This window comes from Anolis carolinensis, chromosome 6, assembly GCF_035594765.1.
Source record: "Anolis carolinensis isolate JA03-04 chromosome 6, rAnoCar3.1.pri, whole genome shotgun sequence".
Lineage (NCBI taxonomy): Eukaryota > Metazoa > Chordata > Lepidosauria > Squamata > Dactyloidae > Anolis > Anolis carolinensis.
The window spans coordinates 80,329,550-80,354,499 of record NC_085846.1 but is presented as its reverse complement, the minus strand read 5'-3'; the positions used below and the strand labels follow the sequence as shown (position 1 = coordinate 80,354,499).

The window sequence follows — 24,950 nt, the reverse complement described above, 5'->3', positions numbered from 1 at the left end:
GGAGTGCCGCAGGGCTCCGTCCTGGGCCTGGTTCTGTTCAACATCTTTATTAACGACTTAGACGAAGGGTTAGAAGGCATGATCATCAAGTTTGCAGACGACACAAAACTGGGAGGGATAGCTAACACTCCAGAAGACAGGAGCAGAATTCAAAACGATCTTGACAGACTAGAGAGATGGGCCAAAACTAACAAAATGAAGTTCAACAGGGACAAATGCAAGATACTTCACTTCGGCAGAAAAAATGGAAATCAAAGATACAGAATGGGGGACGCCTGGCTTGACAGCAGTGTGTGCGAAAAAGACCTTGGAGTCCTCGTGGACAACAAGTTAAACATGAGCCTACAATGTGATGCGGCTGCTAAAAAAGCCAATGGGATTTTGGCCTGCATCAATAGGGGAATAGCGTCTAGATCCAGGGAAGTTATGCTCCCCCTCTATTCTGCCTTGGTCAGACCACACCTGGAATACTGTGTCCAATTTTGGGCACCACAGTTGAAGGGAGATGTTGACAAGCTGGAAAGCGTCCAGAGGAGGGCGACTAAAATGATTAAGGGTCTGGAGAACAAGCCCTATGAGGAGCGGCTTAAAGAGCTGGGCATGTTTAGCCTGCAGAAGAGAAGGCTGAGAGGAGACATGATAGCCATGTACAAATACGTGAAGGGAAGTCATAGGGAGGAGGGAGCAAGCTTATTTTCTGCTGCCCTGCAGACTAGGACACGGAACAATGGCTTCAAACTACAGGAAAGGAGATTCCACCTGAACATCAGGAAGAACTTCCTCACTGTGAGAGCTGTTCGACAGTGGAACTCTCTCCCCGGGGCCGTGGTAGAGGCTCCTTCTTTGGAGGCTTTTAAGCAGAGGCTGGATGGCCATCTGTCGGGGGTGCTTTGAATGCGATTTCCTGCTTCTTAGCAGGGGGTTGGACTGGATGGCCCATGTGGTCTCTTCCAACTCTACTATTCTATGATTCTATGATTCTATAAAAGGTAGAGGTCTATCTCTGACATTAAGTCCAATCGTGTCTGACTCTGGGAGTTGGTGCTCATCTCCATTTCCAAGCCGAAGAGCCAGCGTTGTCCGTAGACACCTCCAAAGTCATGTGGCTGGTATGACTCCATGGAACACCGTTACCTTCCCGCCGGAGTGATACCTATTGATCTACCCACATTTGCATGTTTTTGAACTGCTAGGTTGGCAGAATCCGCTCCCCGGATTCGAACCACTGACCTTTTGGTCAGCATGTTCAGCAGCTCAGTGCTTTAACCCGCTGCGCCATGGGGGATCCTACACATTATAGTTAGCATATATTTAATGGCTAATGCTGTTGTTTGCTATGGTACTATGCATTTGTCAAATGAGAACAATACTAGCATACATCTCCTGTAGTTAGTCTATCTTTCCACCATGTCTCCTATATCAATTTAACAATATAATATATAATACTCATGTTATACTATACTAATATTATAATATATTGTATATACATATAATATTGGTATTATGATGTAATACAATGTAATAATAATAATAATACACTATTATAATTGTATATTTATATTACATGCAGTATTACTAATATTGCAATATAATCGTATAGTACAATATAATAATATATAATGCGTATATAGTGCTTATATTGTGCTATACTAATAATATGATATATTGTATGTACTGTATATTCTCAAGTATAAGTCTTGTTTTTCAGGCCTTTTTTTAAGACTGAAAAGGCCCCCCTCAGCTTATACTTGGGTGAGGGTCCTGGCTGGTTTATATTTGAGTCAGCTTATAATCGAGAATATATGGTACATTTATAATTTTTTCCCATTATTATTGGTAATATTACATTTATTATTTTTCTCTATTATTGTTGTTATTATTACATTTATTTTACTCTATTTTATTATTATTAATCATACATTTATTATTTCACTCTGATATTATTATTGCATTTATTATTTTACTGTATTATTACTTGTATTATTTTCCTGTATTTATTATTATTATTATTACATGTATTATTTTACTCTATTATTATTAAAAGGATACATAAGCACATTTACATTGAAGAAGATGAGAATAATGATTTGATCAGAGTTTGACAGTCTTATCTTAAATCTGAGCTTTATGTAAATATTCAAAAACATTTAACCTAGTGATGCCTCAATTAATGTAATTTTATTGGTATCTATTTTTATATCTGAAATTTACCACCCTCGGCTTATACTGGAGTCAATGTTTTCCCAGTTTTTTTGTGGTAAAATTAGTTGCCTCGGCTTATATTCGGTTCGGCTTATATTCGAATATATAGGTATATAGAACTTGTGAGCTGCCCTGAGTCCCCTTTGGGGTGAGAAGGGCGAGATATAAATATCGCAAATAAATAAATAAATAAATATTAAAACAAATATATTCAAGCCACCATGCTAGGATTATCACAAAGTGTTCATTACATTTAATAGGACTGGAATCTAACCATATTTAGTATTTCAAGTAGTTCACACGTTAGCAAGGTTCTGCTGCTGAACTTTGGCTACATATGGTTTGCTCCAAACACAAAGATGGGAAACATGTGTCCTCTCCCTAGACATCATTGGGGTTCAGCTCCCATCATCCCCAACTAGGCTTGGTGAAAATTAGTTATTTCAGGACTCTCAGTTCAGCCAAGACTAATAGGCATCAAATAAGCTCAACCTCTATGCAACTGGAACATTTAGACACGATGTAATATAGCTGTTTTTGCACTGCTTGTTATCCAAGATCTGAAAAAACATATTCCTACTTGAAATTTGCAATAGAGACTCTTGTGTCCGAGAAACTAGGTTGGAGAGTACGTAAGGTAGGGATGTAGTTAGCACCACACTTTAGCTGTGCCCCCAGTGGGTTGAACCCTTGTGCCGGCAGGACTGCTGACTTGAAAGTTGGGTTGCTGGTTCAAATCCAACCCAGGGAGAGCACGAGCTCTATCAGCTCCAGCTCCATGTGGGGACATGAGAAAAGCTTCCCACAAGGATGGTAAAAAACATTAAAACATCCAGGCGGCCCTTGGGCAACATCCTTGCAGACGGCCAATTCTCTCACACCAGAAGTGACTTGCAGTTTCTCAAGTCACTCCTGACACGAAAAAACTCCATCCTTACTGAGCTTCTATTACTCAACATTTTTATTTGCCTCATCTTCAATTTTTAAAACTCTTTTAGGTGTTCATAATATTTTGCTTTTTTACATGCAGTTTTTGTACTGTAATTGATTGTCCTTCTTTACACTGTAGGTTATTTATTCTGTAATTTATTGGATGTCACTTTGAGTGTCCTAATAGGCAGAAAGGCAATTCATACACATTTCTTAAAATATGTTATTACACTCAAATCGCTCCCATTTGAACAGTAGGCTTCGCAAGACATTATATTGGGCATTCTAAAGACCCCATTGCAATTAAGTTGACTGGAGTTAATATGTGATCCATTGCTCTACTAAACAGAAATTGGATAAGGAAAATGTGAAAAAGATTCAGATTGTGAGTAGGAATCATGTTGGGCTCCAACAGCTGGAGAACACCAAATTCCCATCTCCTTTGTAAACTCGCCTTTCAAAATCAATCCTATATGTATATTGCTGTGTTTAGCAGCAGAAGAAAATAACTTGCTTAGCTACTATTCTTAAGACAATTTTAAGTGTGAAGCCATACATCCTTTTCCTTAAGCACCACTATTCCAATAAAAAACACTAGTTAGGGGAAGTAATCAAAGGACAGGGCAGCTTAGAAGAGACTAAGCTATTTACACAGCAAGGCTAAAGTATCAAGAGGATTTGGGTTCAGATTATGAGAAGTTTATTTTTGCCGGGGCAGATTAGTTTCCAAAACATCCACCCCACTCCACTCCTGACTGGTTCTTCTGCTCCCTTGTATCACAGAGATACTTTAAAGCTACAAAAAATAGAAACAAATACAGTATATCACTGCCAATGACTAGTATTTATTTATCATGTCAGAAGCGAACTGAGGGTACAAGTTGTAATGTATTTGACAACACAAACAAAGTTTAAAAAAACTTGGCACTATACTAAATGTCCTTTGACCAGTAGCTGGCCACTTGGAATGTCTCTGGTGTTGCTGTAAGAAGGTTGCTCATTGTGCATGTGGCAGGGCTTAGATTGCATTGTAATAGGTGGTTTGCTCTTCTCCACACTCGCATGTCGTAGACTCCACTTTGTAGCCCCATTTCTTAAGATTGGCTCTGCATCTTGTTGTGCCAGAACGCAGTCTGTTCAGCGCCTTCCTTCTGTATGCCCAGGAGGTAAGTCTCTCATCTGGCGTCAGCCACTGATTGAGATTCTGGGTTTTAGCCTGCCACGTATGGACTCTTGCTTGCTGAGATATTCCTGCGAGTATCTCTGTAGATCTTAGAAAACTATTTCTTGATTTAAGGCATTGGCTGATATCCGAATAGGGGATAGGCCGGAGATGTCAATGTCTTGGTCCTTTCAGTGTTGGCTGCTACTTCCAAGTGGATGTCAGGTGGTGCAACTTGCAACATGACTAATACTGAACCAAACAGATAAGTATTAAAGTACAAACAAAAGCAGAGGGATGTAGTGTAACATTAAACAACAACTTTCACTGGAAAATTTTTGTCCCGTTCTTCAAAAATAAATATTACAATTAAAATACATAACTTAAGAGTCATTAAAAAGCCTTGCTTAGTATTCTCTTACATTTTGTGTACAAACGGTCACATTTAGTATAAAAAATTGACATTGTATAAAAAATTCAGCCTAAGTCTCTAATCGACTTCAAAATCATGAAAGAAAAAAAAAATACTGTTTTAGAAGTTTTAAGTTTTGTTGGCAATTATATTCTTTCGCTGGGAATTTCTTCAACAGGCTTTATAGCTCATCATGCTTAAAAACAAACTCCCTTGCAGATATAAATCCATCATGATCTTCATCTTCTTTATCAAATATGTCATTAACCAAGAAATCGTGGTGGCTGTCATTGACTGGTGCACCATGTCTTTCAAATTCTTTCTTCAAATACACTTTTACCTATTCAACAAAATATGAAAAACATGACATTTTAATCAAGTTCCAATTGAAATACTTTCAGTTAATGGTTGCCAACATTTGGGACATCCGGGTGTTTGAAAATTCCCAAAAGCCCAAGTCACCTTAGCCAACTGTCAGGGATTCTAGAAACCAGGACCAACAGACCAAATCTAGGACCAACAGTTGGGAACCACTGCTTTAAGTGAAAGAGGTACAGCCAATAAGGAAAACCTTCTGGTGGCTTTGTTGTTGAAGGGGAAGCACAATGGTCCAAGGATCATTCTGGTTCACCGCAGAGTAGTGGCAATGAAACAAATGGGATGGAGAGTACAGTGTTGAATGGCAGACTAAGAGCAAGTTTGACATAAACTAAATCAATTGTAAAGCGTATGGCATGGTGGATGGTGGCAGGGAAGAAACTACTTCCCTGCCACCATTGTGTTTGCATCACATTATCCCATGGAGTTGTCCCAAGTCAACTGGGACCTTTACAAAAAGAAAAGGCAGACTTGATCGCCTATTCTGAAGAATTTGCTATACATTTCAGATAAAATTAGTCGGATCCCCTCTTATGTGGATGTTACAGTGGAGACAGGGCCAGTAGATGTAATCTTGGCACCTATTTGATTTGATCACATTGGTGGATGCTCCACACATGGAATTGAACAGCATTTGTTCCTCCTCACTGCCATTTGACTCCAGAATAGCCTTAATTGTCCCACACATTATATACATATAGGGCAAACATTCAATCTATATATATAAAAGAGTGATGGCATCACGGCGACCCACAAAGCAACAAAACTACAGGTCCCCCAACCTCGAAATTTGACAACACAACCCATCATCCACGCCTCAAGGTTGATACAACAAAAAGAAAAGAAAAATAAAGTCCTAATGAGAGGGAAAGGAATAATTGTTTTTATCCAATTGCTGCCAGTTAGAGGACTAATCTCTGCCCACTTGGTCTCCTAGCAACCAACTCAGCCGAGGGGACAGACAGATTTAGGCTTCACTTAGGCTTCTTCCACAGATTATCTAATTTGCACTGGATTATATGGCAGTGTAGACTCAAGGCCCTTCCACACAGCTATATAACCCATTTATAATCTTATATTATCTGCTTGGCACTGGATTATCTTGACTCCACACTGCCATATAATCCACTTCAGTGTGCAGTCGGACACAACTGGACTTAATGTCAGGAGAAAACCTTTACCCTTTACCTTCACTACCACCAATTCCTCAATACTTTATTTCCCATACCACCATACTTTGCCACAGCAATGCGTGGCCGGGCACAGCTAGTGCCCATATACACATAGAATCAAAACAGAGACAGATGCAGAGGCAATTTAACCTTCTCCTGAGGGGATGTTCGATTCTGGCCACAGAGGGAGCAGCTGCTTCATCATCCAGTGTGACGGCACTTCCTCATTTCAACATCGTAAACTAGTTAAATTTGCCTCTCCACTTTTTAAGTGGTACCTTATTTCCTACTTGATAGATGCAACTATCTTTCAGGTTGTTAGGTCAGCAACGAGCAGGGGCTATTTTTTATTTTTTAATTGACGGGTGCTAACCCCACCACGGGTTGGCCTCAAACTCATGACCTCATGGTCAAAGTGATTTATTGCAGCAGGCTGCTCACCAGCCTACACCACAGCCTGGCCACTATCTATATATACATATAAGGGTAATGAAATTTCGGCCTAGGACAAAACAACAAAAGTACACATCCCAGAAACACTAAACTTGGCAGCACAACCCCTCATCCATGCCTCCACGTTCATACAACAAAAAGAAAGAAAAATAAAGTCCTAATTAGAGGGAGAGGAAGAATTGTTTTTATCCAATTGCTGCCAGTTAGAAGGCTAAGCTCCATCCACTTGGTCTGCTGTCAGTTAGAAGGCTAAGCTCCACCCACTTGGTCTCCTAGCAATCCACTCAGCCCAGGGCCACTTCAATCAGACCTCTTCCACACTGCCTATAAAATAGAGATTACCTGATTTCAACTGAATTATATGGCAATGTAGACTAAAGATGACCACCAACCCCCAGAGTCAGACACGACTGGCCTTAATGTCAGGGGAAAACCTTTACCCTTTACCTTAACTACCACCAATTCCTCAATACTTTATTTCCCATACCACCAGACTTCGCCACAGCAACGTGTGGCCGGGCACAGCTAGTATTAACTAAATTCTCAAACATCAGAAAAGGCACGTATCTTCTTCCCTTGCTAGCAGTTCCAAATAATATTCAAATTCTTTTTTTTGCTCAGAGAAGACATAGTGAAAAGATGACATGCAGTGTTCTGTAAAAATAAAAGGCTTATCTTACTGAAGAGGAGTTATTATTTCTTCAATATTTTCAGTAATTGGAGGATGCACTCTCTTTTTTGGCCAATCAAAATGGCAGGGAGACTATATACACTGGCAAATAGATCAGCCTTTGAAATAGTTATTGAACTATTACTCAACATTATGTCCACTTGTACAGTAGAGTCTCACTTATCCAACATAAACGGGCCGGCAGAATGTTGGATAAGCGAATATGTTGGTTAATAAGGAGAGATTAAGAAAAAGCCTATTAAACATCAAAATAGGTTATGATTTTACAAATTAAGCACAAAAACATCATGTTATACAACAAATTTGACAGAAAAAGTAGTTCATTACGCATTAATGCTATGGTGTAATTATTGTATTTATGATTTTAGCACCAAAATATCATGATATATTGAAAACATTGACTACAAAAATGCGTTGGATAATCCAGAATGTTGGATAAGTGAGACTCTACTGTATCAACAACCTGTATAGCTTCTTCTGCAGCATCAGAGCTCTGACTAAGCAAAATGAAATTCAAATCTTGTTCAATTCCAGTGTTGCCCAGTTGACAATACTATAGTGGTAGAATACAGTGTAGGAGCCAAATCCTTTTCTCCTGTGAGATACATTAATCACAGTCACAGAATGCATTAGCTTGTTCACCTCATCTTTGGATAGCTTCCAGTCATCATTAAGATCCATTTCTTGAAAGGACTCATGAGACCTTGGTCCATTTCTAATTTCTAAAAGATCAACATTGAAGATCAAGGTGCTCTCTGGTGGAATTTTTCCTATGAAACAAAAACAAACAAAATTAAAAAATAAGGGTATATTCAATGCTAATTTGTGTTTTCCTGTTGATTTTATTTTGTTAGCTGGAGTCATCAAAAACAACACAGAAAGCCATGTAACTGACTACTTGGATCTGGATCCAATTTTAGTCCAATTGAATAAGCTGGAACTTGGTAAGTTGCCATTATTATTATTATTATTAATATTAATATGTGTATTTATATCCTGCCTTCTTCCTCCATATGGAGACTCAAAGCGGCTCACAATTAAAAGTATTACAATACAACTTAAAATATACAAAATACAAATATTAAAACAGTATTAAACATCATTTATATTAAAAACAATTCAAGTTAAAACTATAAAAGTATATAAAACCATAGCACCCCCTGACTTAAACACCTTCATCTTTAAACGCATGTGTAACAGAATGGCCTACCTTGCAGGGTTGGTGTGTAAAGTCAGTTCTGGGCCTTGGTAAGAAAGGCAGAGCCAGGCAAGGGGAGGAGAGATCAGGCAGCTCCATATATGGTAGTGGAGTCTGATTGGTTGATGGAGTTGGAGGAAGTTGCCTAGCAACAGTATGTAGGCGGCGCCAGAGGCAGAAAGAGATATTCAGTTAGAGAGTTAGTTCAGTCAGGGAGTGGAGTTTGAAGAGAAAAAAAGGAAGAATTTGGGAGCTGTTAGTAAATAACCTCTTTGAGGGAAAAAGTTTTAATAGCCTTCAGGGAGAAGGGCTAGTTATTGTAGAAAGCCTCTAAGGGGTAGACTGCTTATTAGAAGAGCCTTTGGAAGAGAGATCTGTGAGGTTTTAAAGAAGCTTGATTAGTTCCTTTGTGAGGAAACATAGTTCTGAGGAACACAATTTAAAGAAAAATTCTCTGGTTAAGTAACCAGCCTGTTATTCTTCTGTAACCTACGCACAACCTTTAAGTTTTAGTTCTTAATAAATTACACAATTCTGTTTTTACTTCACCTCAAGTTTCAGTGTGTCTTTCTGTTTATGAATGTTTTCTGTTTTATGGAAGTGGCCTGTCTGCTTATTAACCATCGTTCTAAAAAGTCAGTTTCCCACCATTTTTGGGTCTTTCTGTATTCTGGCTCCGGTGAATGGTGGCACATATGTTATTAATTGGTGGCAGCAACTGTACATTTAATATAATTGGTTGCAGCAAACGGCCTCGCCTGTCAGAATAAAAAGGTTCTAACCTGCTGCCAGAAGTACAGTAGGGAAGGGGCCATTCTAGCTTCCCGGGACAGGGAGTTCCAGAGTCAAGAGACAGCCACTGAGAAAGCCCGCTCTCTCATTCCCACCAACCGAGCTTGAGATGGAGGTGGGATCAAGAGAAGGGCCTCTTCTGACGATCTCAAGGTCCGCGCAGGGGATGTAGTTAGCCAAATAGCCTGGACCTGAGTTGTCTAGGGCTTTAAAGGTCATAACTGTCATGGTTTGCAAAGGCACTGTGCTGTATGTGTTAACCGGAAAACGAAGTGCAAGAGGCCGATTGGCTGAGCCTGCAAAGACCTTGGAATTGATTTTGATACTGTTTCTGTTCTGCTGCTGCAGAACCAGTTTGGAGGAGTTTTTCAGTTGCTGACTGAGTACTGCTACTGAAGAGAGCAGCTTACTCAGAGAGGCCTTGCTATTTTGAGGCCTGCTTGCTGCTGAGAAAAGAGGGAGAAGAACCAGGACTGTATTCTTCTCTGACACAGAGGGACCATTGTAAATACTACTGTTCTTGATTTCTTGTTCTGCAAACCTGAGTGGCATGTTATTGTTCTGTGGGTGACTCTGGATCGCAGGCACACGTCAGAGCTTCCATTTATCATCAACAACCCATAACAATAACCAGCACTTTGAATTATGCCCAGAAACAGACTGGCAGCCAGTGGAGCTGCTTCAGCAGAACAGAGGAGTTGTCCACTCCCTGTAGCCAACCCCAGTGAGAAACGTGGCTACAGCTCTTTGGACCAGCTGAAGTTTCTGAGCACTCTTCACAGGCAGCCTCACGTAGACAATAATCCAGACGGGGATGTAACTAAGGCATGTACCACTGTGGCAAGATCTGGCTTCTCAAGGAATGGATGCAGTTGGTGCACAACTTTTAATTGTGCAAAGGCCCTCCTGGCCACCTCTGACACCTAGGCCTCCAGGTTCAGTGCCGAGTCCAGGATGACCCCCCAAGCTGTGGACAGTGCCTTCAGGGAAAGTGTAACCCCACCCAGCACAGGCTGGATCCCTATTCTCTAATCTGCCTTCTGACTGACCAGGATCTCTTCTGTCTTGAATGGATTAAGTTTCAATTTGTTTGCCCTCATCCAGTCCATTACTGATGACAGGCACTGGTTTAGGACCAGGATAGCTTCCTTGACTTTAGTGGAAAGTAGTAGTAGAGTCGGACATCATCTGCATATAGGTGGCACCAAACTCCAAAACTCTCCCAGCAGTTTCATGTATAGGTTAAACAACATGGGGCACAAAATGGAACCCTGAGGAACTCCATAGGACAACAGCCAGGGGTTCGAACAGGAGCCCCAGCACCACCTTCTGGGTATGGCTTACAGGAAGGACCGTTTAAAAAAGATGGACCCAATCATGAAATATATTGCTCTGAAGTTGGGCTCCATCATTTTTAAACATCCAGTGCTATCTCTACAGACTTCCAATTTTATGGTCAACTTCCACTGGAAGTGCTGTTTGAATACCATGGAATTGCACTGGAGGACTAGAGGGAACACTTTTCAAGGGATTTTAAGTCCTTCAGAGCAATATAGTATGCTTTTGGCAGGTAATTTCAGGTAAGACAAACAGGGTTCCAGATAATGCAAAAATCGTATTATGTGAAAGGCCCTGGGATGGGCCTACTGTATTTGAATATACTACTTGAGAATCTTGCAAAACCTAAATATTTTATATAACAACAATAGCGTGATGAATGTTGCTTTTAAAATTAAATATTAAAGATAGCTACAGAACAATTACCTTTCCCTTCTTTTCCATAACCCAGAGATGGAGGGATTACTAACTTGCGTTTTTCCCCTATGCACATCTCAGTCAAACCTTTATCCCAGCCTGGGATGACTTCTTTAATACCAAGAGTAAACCATGTAGGTTGGCCGTTGTTATGCTTGTGGCTGAAACAAACAGAAAACATGTTATTTTAGTACACATGAAAGTACAATTCATTCATTTCAGAATTCCATCTGCCCTTTACCAGGATTCCCTTTACCAAAAAAGGCATCTTGTCTTACTTGTCTCTGGCAATCCAAAGAGGTTGAGAAGGTTGATACATAAATACCACAAATAAATAAATAATAAATACAAGAACACATCTTGTCTACAGGAGGAGATTTTGATTTAAAGAGTCACAAAAGTTGCAAATATTTTGGACTTCAACACCCATAAATGCCAGCCAACAACCAAAATATCAAGAAGGAATCACTGCAGAGGGCTTCTGCATTATGAGAAAGAGGACTTGGCCTCCTAACTCTCCGAGGAGATAATGCTCCTAGAGGTAAGATGGGGTTAAATATGCTTAAGTAATTTATGATGCAATGCACAATCATCTTGTTGAACATATTACTGGAAGATAAGATGATGGCTTTATAGACTGATTAGATTTTTTTAAAGAAAAACTTCTAGTATTATTACAGTTGCTGAAAAGACATGGAACAAAAGATTTTTTAGTTGGAAATAAAGAGTACAGCCTGATATTGGATGTTTATGGATAGATATACAGCAGATCTTCGGATTCCCTTCTATACTGCCATATAAAATCCACATTATCTGCTTTGAACTGGATTATATGGCAGTGTAGACTCATATAATCCAGTTCAAACCAAATGTGAATTATCATCTTTGATAATCTGGATTATATGGCAGTGTAGAAGGGGCCTCAATTAACTGGAATTAAAGCAACTGGAACTCACAAGCAACTGGCACTTTTGGACTCTCGCTTGCTGAGGTGTTTCTGCGAGTATCTCTGTAGATCTTAGGAAGCAATTTCTTGCTGAATACATTTAGTTTCTGATTGCTTGAGAGTTATTATTAAAAACAGGCCTGCCAACCTAGCAGTTTGAAAACATGCAAATGTGAGTAGACAAATAAGTACTGCTCCGGCGGGAAGGTAACGGTGCTCCATACAGTCATGCCGGCCACATGACCTTGGAGAGGTCTATGGGCAATGCTGCTCTTTGGCTTAGAAATGGAGATGAGCACCAACCCCCAGAGTCGGTCACGACTGGACTTAACGTCAGGGGAAAACCTTTACCTTTTTTACTAGGCCTAACTAATACTATATCCACACCATAAATTCTGTTTTGATTTTATATTAATATTGAAATACAGCAATTGAAAGCAAAAAAAAACCTGAATAAATACTACATGTCTTCATGTAGGTGCAAAGATTACTGCAGAAGCAGACTGCAGCCAGGAAATCAGAAGACTTTTACTTCTTGTGAGGAGAGCAATGACCAACCTCGATAAAATAGTGAAGAGTAGAGACATCACACTGGCAACAAAGGTTTGCATAGTTAAAGCAATGGTATTCCCTGTTGTGAGAGCTGGACCATAAGGAAGGCTGAGCAAAGGAAGATAGAGGCTTTTGAACTGTGCTGTTGGAGGAAAGTTCTAGGCACAAAGATCACTGCAGATGCAGACTGCAGCCAGGAAATTAGAAGACGTTTACTTCTTGGGAGGAGAGCAATGACTAATCTCTATAAAATAGTGAAAAGTAGAGACATCACACCGGCAATGAAGGTCCACATAGTTAAAGCAACGGTATTCCCCATAGTTAACCTATGGATGCGAGAGCTGGACCATAAGGATGTGACAGCTGGACCATAAGGAAGACTGAGTGAAGGAAGATAGATGCTTTTGAACTGTGGTGTTGGAGGAAAATTCGGAGAGTGCCTTGGACCGCAAGAAGATCAAACCTGTCCATACTCCAGGAAATAATGTCTGGCTGCTCACTGGAGGGAAGGATATTAGAGGCAAAGATGAAGTACTTTGGCCACATAATGAGGAGGCAGGAAAGCTTGAAGAGAATGATGCTGGGGAAAATGGAAGGAAAAAAGAAGAGGGGCTGACCAAGGACAAGATGGATGGATGGTATCCTTGGAGTGACTGGCTTGACCTTGAAGGAACTGGAGGCGGCGACGGATGACAGGAAGCTCTGACATGGGCTGGTTTATGAGGTCACGAAGAGTCAGAAGCGACTGAATTAATAAACAACAACATGGAGTTGATTACCTGGATAATGTACATAGCAATTACCGTGTTTCCCCGAAAATAAGACAGTGTCTTATATTAATTTTTGCTCCCAAAGATGCGCTAGGTCTTATTTTCAGGGGATGTCTTAGTTTTCCATAAAGAAGAATTCACATGTATTGTTGAACAAAAAAAAAAAGAACATTGATTATATTCTGTACAGTAGTTGTCATTACAAACCAGCATAACCAGACAAACTGAATCCTATCAAGAATTTCTTGTTACTACCATTATTTCCATGTACAACACTCTATGATACGTACATTTACCAATCCTGCATGCTGTGGTGTTCTGTTTGGCAGGCATGCTTCCAAACAAAAACTTTGCTAGGTCTTACTTTCGGGGGAGGCCTTATATTTAGCAATTCAGCAAAACTTCTACTAGGTCTTATTTTCTGGGGATGTCTTATTTTAGGGGAAATAAAGTACTTGTTGTTGTTGCTGGTTCCAAAATGTTGAGAGAGAAAAAACCAAAGTACAAGAGGACACAGCTATGTACTGAATGTACTTACTTGCTTGTTAATGTGGGATTTGTGTATTGATAGTGTTTAAATGCAATTTGTGCCATGCTTGTATTGCAACTGATTGCATCATCCAGAATGTACCATAATGTGGAAAGAGTTAATTGCCAAGAAGCTATGATGACCTTGATGTGTGGCTCAAACTAGGGAGTATCCAGACACAAGTGTTTGTGCATAACGATTCAGTTCAGTTGAGTTCTGTCTGCCTAGAGTTCGAGTCAAGTTCTGTTGGAGAACAGAGCAGTCCTGTGTTTGTCTGTCGTCTGCAAGTCTGTTTGTGATTATTATTGCTGCATACAGTAAAACTTTGTAAATAGTTTTACCAACATCTCTGAGTGTCTCTTCGTTCTGCGTTCTACTGCTTACATCCAACTACTGCTGCGCTGCAAATACTCTGACATTGCTTACTTAGGGAATCCCTAGTTGTTTGAGTATGATGGCCTTCCAAGTTCTTGGAAGATGCCTGTGCATGTTGTTTTAATGTGCAGAGGTCGGTGCACAACTTGATCAATACCAATCTAATAATATGCGAAAATAGCAATGTGAGAAGTCATATTTTTAAAGCATTTTTTGTTTTGCTGCAGGATGAACCTTCAGTGTATAAATACAGAGACAGAGCTTGCTCTAATATCCATGACATTTAGGGATTCTGGGACCTGTGATTTTTTTAAAAAAAGATTCTTTCAGACTCTGTACACTTTGGGAAGGATACTCACGTGGAATGAAAGAGGGACCCATCTTTCTCCAGGAAGCCTTCATAGTGCACCAGTAACATGTCTCCCAGCTTGGTCTTCCTCTTGCAGATGAAGGGCTTCTGGAGCACTTCGAGTTTGACTTCTGGTTCAGGAATCAGCGCTCCAGTCCCCAAAGCCAGGACAGCAAAGGCAAGCAGAGCCCAAAAGGCACCCTCCATCATTTAACTCTTGTTCTTTCCTGTTTAAAATTTGCCTTTTACACACTTTAGAAGGCAACTTTTGGCCCCAAGAGCATTTTCACATATCTAATAAATCTAGAAAATGCTATATCTAAAAAAAAAATAATTAAATCGGTTTATTAAAATGCTCAGTTAAAAAACGTTTTCAAAATAAAAAAATAATTAATTTAAATAAATACATATATTCTATATCATGGAATAAAATGAAACATTTTAACATATTTTCTATACATGTTAAAATGTTTCATTTTATTTCAGAGTAACTTGGGTAAACCTTGATCTTGCTCCGCATTCCACTATCCTTCTCCCATTCCTTAGGTCCGCAGACGTGGCAAACTCCAGCCCCGAAGGAAGGCGAACAAACTCTCCTTGTTTTGATGTATCCATTTATAACCCTTTGCAATCCCGCTCTCTGATTGGCTCAGCGCCGGGGTCCGTTCGAAATTGAGGCTCCCCATTGGTGAAGAGAAGTGCTCGTTTTTACAAAAAGCTGTCCCAAAGCGGTGATTGGCCGCCCCAACATTCCAGGAAGAGAACTTCGGAACCCCTGAACACAATACCCCCGGCTTTGGCCTCGCTGCCATTGGAGGAGCTTGTGGCTACAACGGCGTTCTCATTGGTTCCTGTAGCGTTCCGGACACGCCCCTTCTCTTTCTCTAGCGGGGAGGTTTGTATTCCCGAATGGGTTTACGCCACACTTCGGCCCAGGCGAGCTTCGTAGCTGCGAGGGATCCCGACTATCTTACGCAATCGGCGTAGCGCTATGTCTATGTGTTGGTTGGTTGGGCCGGATCAGGGGTGGGAAGGGGAGAAGGCGGGGTTGGACGCCTGCCTGGCTCAGGATGGCCCTGGGCTTCGGGACTCCTTAGGCGGCGCCAGGGGGAGAGGCTTCCCCTGTCCCAAGCAGATCTGGATGGGGGCGCCCTTGTCACCATGGAGGGGGTGCTGTACAAGTGGACCAACTATCTGAGCGGTGAGTAGCACAGGCTAGACAGCTATCAAGCTTTGGGACGGTCAGGATATGAAGATGGGTGTCTAGTGAACGTGTGAATGGGGTCGAACACGGGATCGTGTCACAATTACCTGGATCTGACCCTCTTGATGGTTTCTAGGGGTGCCTCTGCACTGTAGAATTAGTGCAGACTGACACCATTTGATCTGCCATGGCTCAGTGCTGTGGGATCGTGGGAGTTGTAGTTTGGTGAGGCAGCAGCACTCTTCGGCAGAGAAAACTAAAGACCTTGCAAAACTACAACTCTCATGGTCCCACAGCATTGAGCCATGGCAGTCAAAGTAGTGTCAAGCTGCATTCATTCTACAGTGTAGATCAGACATGGCAAACTTGGTCCCTCCAAGTGTTTTGGACTTCAACTCCCACCATTCCTAACAACCTCAGGCTCATGTGTTGTCGAAGGCTTTCATGGCCGGGATCACAGGGTTGTTGTATGTTTTCCGGTCTGTATGGCCATGTTCTAGAAGTATTCTCTCCTGACGTTTCACCCACATCTATGGCAGGCATCCTCAGAGGTTGTGAGGTATGGAGAAACTAAGCAAGGAAGGTTTATATATACAGTAGAGTCTCACTTATCCAAGCTAAACGGGCCGGCAGAAGCTTGGATAAGCGAATATCTTGGATAATAAGGAGGGATTAAGGAAAAGCCTATTAAACATCAAATTAGGTTATGATTTTACAAATTAAGCACCAAAACTTCATGTTATACAACAAATTTGACAGAAAAAGTAGTTCAATATGCAGTAATGTTATGTTGTAATTACTGTATTTACGAATTTAGCACCAAAATATCACGATATATTGAAAACATTGACTACAAAAATGGCTTGGATTATCCAGAGGCTTGGATAAGCGAGGCTTGGATTAGTGAGACTCTACTGTATCTGTGGAAAATCCAGGTGTTTCAGGACACAGAAATGCTTGACCACTCCAACAGCTATCATGTCAGACTACGCAGAGAAGCCATTGAAATTCACAAGCATGTGGACAACTTCAACAGAAAGGAAGAAACCATGAAAATGTACAAAATCTGGCTACCAGTATTAAAAAACTCAAAAATTGGAACAGTAAATAAGAAGCAACACTCTGAAAACAGAGGAGTTCCAGACATGGGAACCAGGGGCAGCTAACAAAGGGTGCCCCCAGGCAGAAAGAAGCCAGTAGATGAAGTTATTCAATGCTAATTAAAGGTGATTAACTACAACATTCACACTGGCCTCCAACTGACAAGAGTTCTTCTCTCACCCTGGACTTTCCACAGATATATATATATACTTTCCTTGCTTAGTTTCTCCATACCTCACAACCTCTGAGGATGCCTGCCATATATGTGGGTGAAACGTCAGGAGAGAATACATGGCCATACAGCCCGGAAAACACAACAACCCAGCCTCAGGCCCCTTCCTTTCCCCTCTCAGCCGCTTAAGCCTGGTGTAGATCCACCCCTAAATGGCTCTGCTGGCTTTTAAACTTGTACATTTTAAGTAATTTCATACTTTTTGTCTTGTTTGTCTCATTCTTTGTTTGTTTTCCTTAAGTTAGGTGTGAATCTGTAGCTTTGTTGTTATCCCCCAATTATTTTATTACTTATTCTGCAGTTCGAAAACATGCAAATGTGAGTAGATCAATAGGTACCACTCCGGTAGGAAGGTAATGGCACTCCATGCAGTCATGCAGGCCACATGACCTTGGAGGTGTCTACATACAACGCCGGCTCTTTGGCTTAGAAATGGAGATGAGCACCAATCCCCAAGTCTGACACAGACTAGACTTAATGTCAGAGGAAAGCCTTTACCTTTATTATTTTAATGTGGATGTTTATTTATTTTGTGGGACTTGAACGGTTTTGGTTATTTTGTTCTTCATCCAACAACTTATGGCACTGAATGTTTGCCGATTTGTTGTAAACCAGTCCCTATGGCAATGGTTCTCAACCTGGGGTCCCCTGATGTTTTTGGCCTTCAACTCTCAGAAATCCAAAGATAAAGGTTTTCCCCTGACATTTAAGTCCAGTCATGTCTGATGCTGGGGGTTAGTGCTCATCTCCATTTCTAAGCTGAAGAGCCAGCATTGTCCATAGACACCTCCAAGGTCGTGTGGCTGACATGACTACATGGAGTGCCATTACCTTCCTGTCAAAGCAGTACCTATTGATTTACTCACATTTGCATGTTTTCGAACTGCTAGGTTGACAGAAGCTGGAGCTGACAGTGGGAGCTCACTCCACTCCCCAGATTCAAACTGATGACTTTTTGGTCAGCAAGTTCAGCAGCTCAGCGGTTTAACCCACCGGGGGCTCCTGGCAAACTGGCTGGGATTTCTGGGAGTTGTAAGCCAAAAGCAACCTAGGGACCCCAGGCTGAGAACCACTGCCCTATGGGGAGATAGGACGGGATATAAATAAAGTATTCTTATTTTGACACCATTGGTGAATTCTTAGTTCATCTACTTTAGAATTAATGCATTTTGACACCACTTTAACCACTATGGCTCAGTGCTATTGAACTGTAGGAGTTGTCCTTTGGTAAATCACCAGTACTCTTTTGCAGAAAAGGCGAAATAACCTTGCAAACCTACAGCTCTCATGATTCCATGGCATTGAGCAATGGCAGTCAAAGTGGTATCAAAATGCATTCACTCTACAGTGTGTAGATCAGGCATGGGCAAACTTGGGCCCTCCAGGTGTTTTGGACTTCAACTCCCACAATCTGTTAGGAATTGTGGGAGTTGAAGACCAAAACACCTGGAGGATCCAAGTTTGCCCATGCCTGGTGTAGTTGCACTCCTGCTCTGTAAGTTCTTCAAGGGATGGGACTGACCAGGCAGTCTAGCTCTGGAGCAGAATCCGCCCTTTGCATTCAGTTCCTGGTATTTCAGGTTTAACCAGTGGAGGTGTGATAGAGAGAGTTGCCTGAAGAGATACTTGTGATAACAAGGGGTTGGAAATATGTGAAAAGTCTGATCTGTTTTGGAGCTTGGGAAAGTGACGTTTGGGAGCTACAGTTCCCAGAATCCCTTAGCATCATGACCGCTGATGTAACCCCCAAAGTAACTGTATGGTACAAAGTAAAGTGGGTCCTCAGTATCCACAACGGTTAGCATCTGGGACCATCTTGGATACCCAAATCCATAGATATACAGTAGAGTCTCACTTATCCAACATAAACGGGCCGGCAGAACATTGGATAAGTGAATACGTTGGATAATAAGGAGGAATTAAGGAAAAGACTATTAAACATCAAATTAGGTTATGATTTTACAAATTAAGCACCAAAACATCATGCTATACAACAAATTTGACAGAAAAATAGTTTAATACGCAGTAATGTTATGTTTTAATTACTGTATTTACGAATTTAGCACCAAAATATCACGATGTTTTGAAAACATTGACTACAAAAATGCGTTGGATAATCCAGAACGTTGGATAAGTGAGTATTGGATAAGTGAGACTCTACTGTACATGTAAAATGGCCAAAAACAAGGTTTGTTTTTCAGATTTTAAAAAATATATTTTCAAACCATGAATAGTTGATGCAGAATCCATAAATTGGAGAGATGATTATAAATACTTTTCTTACCAAGCTGCATCCAGCCACCAGCTCAGTTGGAGAGGAATTTTTATCCTTACAAAGTCAGAGGAGTCCTGTGTCAACTGTACAATACATATAGGCAGTGGACATCTGTTTTGTTCATTCCTATATTTGGTGGTATGCGCCTCTTTAGAAAAGAACAAAGCCCACAAATAGTCTTCATCAATTCAGTATAGTCCAAAGTTCCTATACATTTTAGTGTGTGGGTGTTTCAGGGTATGTATGGCATGGTGGGTCATGGCACTCACTTGTGTGTCAAGCATATTCTGTGTTTTGGGAACTATGCCTTAGGGGATCAGACTGTAATGCAAAGAATCGCTAGAGGCTTAGGGCTTTGACTTAAAACAGCTTAGTTTAGCTGTATCAAAAGGAACAAGAAAAATCACCAACCAGCTGTCCTTTAGGATTATGGATATTTATCGCCCCCTTCTTAAACTGGCGCCCTCCAGATGTGCTGCCCTACAGCTTCCAGACATTTGGAGGGCATCAGGTTGAGGAAGGCTGGCAAATTACGGGCCAACTTAATCTGTGGTATCTGCCAACCCACACACTACAAATCGTTACTTGTCTTGCATGAGTAAATCTGCAAATATAGCTTTCTTCCAATAGATGGTATTAGGATTAAATATCTATGAACCAAATAGCTTGTCTTAAAAGTAGCCTTTAAAAAAAGTACTGTACACAGTAGTCACTCCCAGTTACACATGTCTCAGAAGCAACCCTTAAGCAGTACCATTTACTCCCAATAAATGTATATAGATTTTTAATTTTATACCTGAGGAATGTATAGTTGTGTTTTGCTTATTGTATTTACCTAATGGTATTACATGAAGCTAATATGTATCTTTTACAAACATGGTTTATGAATTATATAATTTTTTATTACAAGTTGAGTCTTCCTTATCCAAAGTACTTGGAACTGGAAGTACTCTATATTTTGGATTATTTCAGATTTTGGAATACAGTAGAGTCTCACTTATCCAACATTCACTTATCCAACGTTCTGGATTATCCAACACATTTTTGTAGTCAATGTTTCAAATATATCGTGATATTTTGGTGCTAAATTCATAAATACAGTAATTACAACATAACAATACGGTGTATTGAACTACTTTTTCTGTCAAATTTGTTGTATAACATGATGTTTTAGTGCTTAAATTGTAAAATCACAACCTAATTTGATGTTTAATAGGCTTCTCCTTAATCTCTCCTTATTATCCAACATATTCGCTTATCCAACGTTCTGCCGGCCCGTTTATGTTGGATAAGTGAGACTCTACTGTATTTACATTTACACAAGGAGATGGCTTAGAGATGAGGCCCAAGTCTAAATGCAAAATTCATTTGTTTCATTCATATGTGTGTGTGTGTGTATCTCATACACATAGACTAAAGGCAATTGTATACTCAATATTATTAATATTTCTGTGCATTAAATGATGTTTGTGTACACCGAACCGTCGGAAAGCAAAGGCATTGCAATCTCAGCCACCCATGTGGATGATTTTGGAGTATTTTGAATTTTGTCATATTGGATAAGAAATATCAATCTGTATTAAAATATTGATAAGCCACAGTTCATACAGATCTTAAGGGAATAAAATTATATTTCAAAACATAAAATAATGAAGAAACTAAATATACAAATATGCCATTAACACAAAGAAAAGCAGAAGTCTGCTAATCTGAAAATGTTTTGAAAAATAGGGAAGGGTGTTTGTTAGTTAATTGGTTGACTTTTTGCTTGGTTCAGATGGTTCAAGTTTTGGGTCAGTCATAATAATAATAATAATAATTATTATTATTTTTATTTTATTTTATACCCCACCTCCATCTCCCCGGGGGGACTCGGGCGGCTTACAAATACAAAACAAACATACAATAATATCAAGTACTGAAAAAAACGTGCTAATGAAAATTAAAAGACATAACATAAAGTCACAATAATTAATAATATCACTTGCGCAGTTGTGATATTCCATAGATAGGGATACAATGTCTTATTTTTCATATGGGGCTATACAGTGGAGTCCACGACATGTGAGTATGGAGAAGAGCAAACCACAGACTACTTACTATAATGCCGTCTGAGCCCTACCAAATGCACAATGGAGGACTGTCTTATAGTAACACCGGAGGCACTCCAAGTGGCCAGCTTCTGGTCAAAGGAAATCTAGAATAATGCCAACTTTTTAACTTTCTTTATAGTTTTTTATACATTGTAGCTGTATTCTCAATTTGCTTCTGATACAATAAATACAATACTTTTCATAAATTTTCTTAGTATAGTGAAACACAGGAATTAAGTTATTTTAGATTAGTTCAATTAAAATTGAAATTTTCTGGTTGTATTGTCCACATTTCCTAGGTTTAGGGGTCCAGTATCCCTGAAATAGCGAAAAATAGAAGTCACACACACCTGGAAGCTGACCAAAGAATTGCATTGGAGAACCTAGAGATCCTAAAAGGTGCATTATCTCTAGAAACCTGTAGGTCCTCCAACATGACTGGAAAAAATTGGCCATGGAGTCACGATGGAGAATCTAGATTCCTAGGGAGAATTTTTTCAATCAAATCCGTAGAACCACAAATGTGGAGGGATTACAATATTTCGAAAACATGTCTTCTTCCTTGGTTAATAACATGTTTTCTGCTTACAGAAGAAACCCAGCATTGATGGATAATCCCATCCATCCATAGACACATGTCCATGACAAGAAAATGAATTAGGGCTCTTCTACACAGCCATATAACCCAGAATATCAAGGCAAATAATCCACAATATCTGATTTGAACTGGATTATCTGAGTTCACACTGCCATAGCTCAATGTGGATTTTATACAGCTGTGAGGAAGGGGCCTTAGACATTCATGGATGTGGCTACAAACCTTTCTTCTCTCATGCACACCACTTTTTAAAACTGACTCTATTGCAGCAATGTTTTATCATTACAGCAGTAGGTTTGCTTGTGTGAATGGGTAGTTTGGAAAGAAGTGTGCCAATAGATTCGTAAGACGGGACAAATCACAATGTTGGATAATCTTTCCATAGCTGTGCTGTGAAATGTCACACAAGCAAGTGATCTCAAAGTCTTGTTTCCTTATTTCTGTACTATATGTAACTATATTTGAATCTTGGGTAAATATACTTTGTTCTGGAGATATTTACATAGTAAACTGTATACAAGCTTACCGGGAATGACTTCAGGAATTCTTGACAATGAAATGTAAAAGAACCAGGGAGGCGTGGCAGTTTCTATTTCACTGCCATATAAAACAAATAAAGAAAAAGAATGAATCAGAATAAGGTGTTGCTTAATCATAGAACAACATATGGATTACTTTTAGCCCAGACCAATAGAAAAACGGAGCTTGGAGGAAGTTATCTTTTTGGACTGCACTTCTCAGAATCAACTTACCATTGTGGGTGTTGTAATACAGAAAAGCAACTTTTACAGTTGTTGAAGGCCTTTAGTGTTGTCGAAGGCTTTCATGGCCAGAATCACTGGGTTGCTGTGAGTTTTCCGGACTGTATAGCCATATTCCAGAAAAATTCACTCCTGACATTTTGCCCACATTTATGGTAGGCATCCTCAGAGGTTGTGGGGTCTGTTGGAAAGTAAGTAAGTGAGGTTTATATATCTATGGAATGTCCAAGGTGGGAGAAATAACTCTTGCCTGCTTGAGGCACGTGTGAATATTTCAATTTGCCATTATTATTATTATTATTATTATTATTATCTTGATTAGCATTTAATGGCCTTGCAGTCAATCACGGCCAGCAAACATCTCCCAACAAAGGATTCCCCCAGGCAGCAACCAGCCAGGCCTTGAAACTCCAAGGCCATTAAATGCTAATCAAGGTGGCAAATTCCATTTTCCAAGGGAGAAAAAAAATCTGCTTGCTTTAGAAATACAAAACTACATCCCAATCCTATTTGTGTTTGCTCAGAAGTAGGGTCCCCTCTGTCTAGTAGGGCTTAATCCCAAGGAAGTAGGCATAGGATTATGCCAAAAAAGTTTCGTAATCCACACATTGAGCTGAGGTACGGATACAAACCTGTCTAGACTGCAGTCTTATAGGCACCTTCCTTGAAATCTCATTAGATAATTTTGAGTCTTCAGATAGACATACACAGATTTGCACTTAATTGCTTCATCTCATCAAGATGCAAGCAGCTGATATATAATGCCCAGTTGTTTCATGTAAGAGATGAAGTTGTTTTATAATAGGTTTATGTTATAGATTTCCTGTCATATACGGAATTCCTTTTCATGGTGTCCTGTGAATCACGTTTTGATTCACTCTTTTTCTGTTACCAAATTTTTCATTTCCTAATTTGTCATTACCAGGGTTTGGAGTATGTGTGATGGTCAGCACAGAGTTTTGCGTCCCGTCATACTAACAAGTTTCATTTGGTACGAGTTTGCCTGGACTCCAGCCCACTTCATCAAATGCAAGAACACCAGATTATTAGGAAGCCCGCCAAAGCTTATGCCAACTCAAACTCATTACCCTTAAAATTATCAAAAGCACTTTGTCACTTCTTCTCTTTCAGAAAGCTTCCAGTGCAGAACAGATTGCTTGCAATTGAATAAAACTGATTTGACATTAAATTGAATTCTAAACCTAACCATTGGATTGGATTCAGATTTACTCACACTTGAAGCAGACTCTCGAAATGAATAGGACTTCATTTAGGCTGAATCTACACTGTGAACTAAATGCAGTTTGAGACAGCTTTAACTGCCAAGGCTCAATGCAGTGGAATAATGGGAGTTTTAGTTTTAGAAAGTCTTTAGACGTTTATGCTAAAAAGTGCTGGTGCTTCATCAAACCACAATATCTGTGATTACGCAGTATTGAGCCATGGCAGTTAAAGTAGTGTCCAACTGCATTAATTCTACAATGCAGAAGCACCCATAGTCATGATTAACTGAAGAGTCATTGTTGTTTGATGGAATAAATTTTAATCTAACACAGTGTTGGCATTCAGTAATAGTTAACACTGAAAGATTCTTTTCAGCAGAATCATTAAAACTGAAATAAGTGAAAAGGAATTTTTTTCCTATACAGTAGAGTTTCACTTATCCAACATTCACTTATCCAATGTTCTGGATTATCCAATGCATTTTTGTAGTCAATGTTTTCAATATATCGTGATATTTTGGTGCTAAATTCGTAAATACAGTAATTACAACATAACATTACTGCATATTGAACTTCTTTTTCTGTCAAATTTGTTGTATAACATTTGTAAAATCATAACCTAATTTGATGTTTAATAGGCTTCTCCTTAATCTCTCCTTATTATCCAACATATTCGCTTATCCAACGTTTTGCCGGCCCATTTATGTTGGATAAGTGAGACTCTACTGTAATTGAAAAAAATTGAGTTTCAAATGATCCTTTTAATTAGAATGAAACTAATAAGGCACAGTCTTATT

General features: G+C 39.8%; 2 protein-coding genes and 1 long non-coding RNA gene across 4 annotated transcripts in view; 2 read left to right on the top strand and 1 right to left on the bottom strand.

Annotated features, from left to right (window-relative positions):
- Positions 1–3,957: 3,957 nt before the first annotated feature.
- Positions 3,958–15,387, bottom strand: fkbp14 (FKBP prolyl isomerase 14). Of its 2 annotated transcripts, XM_062983887.1 has the most exons (5): positions 15,169–15,344; positions 14,677–14,985; positions 11,155–11,306; positions 8,043–8,170; positions 3,958–5,046 (listed from the first exon to the last, which is right to left on the bottom strand). In XM_062983887.1, exons 2-5 carry the CDS (start codon positions 14,874–14,876, stop codon positions 4,888–4,890), a joined length of 639 nt encoding a protein of 212 aa, XP_062839957.1. In that variant the 5' UTR covers positions 14,877–14,985; positions 15,169–15,344; the 3' UTR covers positions 3,958–4,887. The 2 variants fall into 2 exon arrangements, with proteins under 2 accessions (XP_062839957.1, XP_062839958.1); XM_062983888.1 differs by lacking the exon at positions 3,958–5,046 and adding an exon at positions 8,611–8,743 and having other exon boundaries at positions 14,677–15,387.
- On the top strand, positions 8,168–14,286 carry LOC134299882 (uncharacterized). Its single transcript, XR_010007131.1, has 3 exons — positions 8,168–8,344; positions 11,516–11,686; positions 12,570–14,286. It is a non-coding gene; the product is annotated as an uncharacterized LOC134299882 (long non-coding RNA).
- A 297-nt stretch (positions 15,388–15,684) lies between the features above and the next one.
- Positions 15,685–24,950, top strand: part of plekha8 (pleckstrin homology domain containing A8) — a 38,652-nt gene continuing 29,386 nt past the window's right edge. Inside the window, exon 1 of the mRNA XM_008112744.3 lies at positions 15,685–15,867. Coding sequence (XP_008110951.1) covers positions 15,828–15,867 — 40 coding nt within the window. The 5' untranslated portion in view covers positions 15,685–15,827. The remainder of the gene's footprint in view (positions 15,868–24,950) is intronic.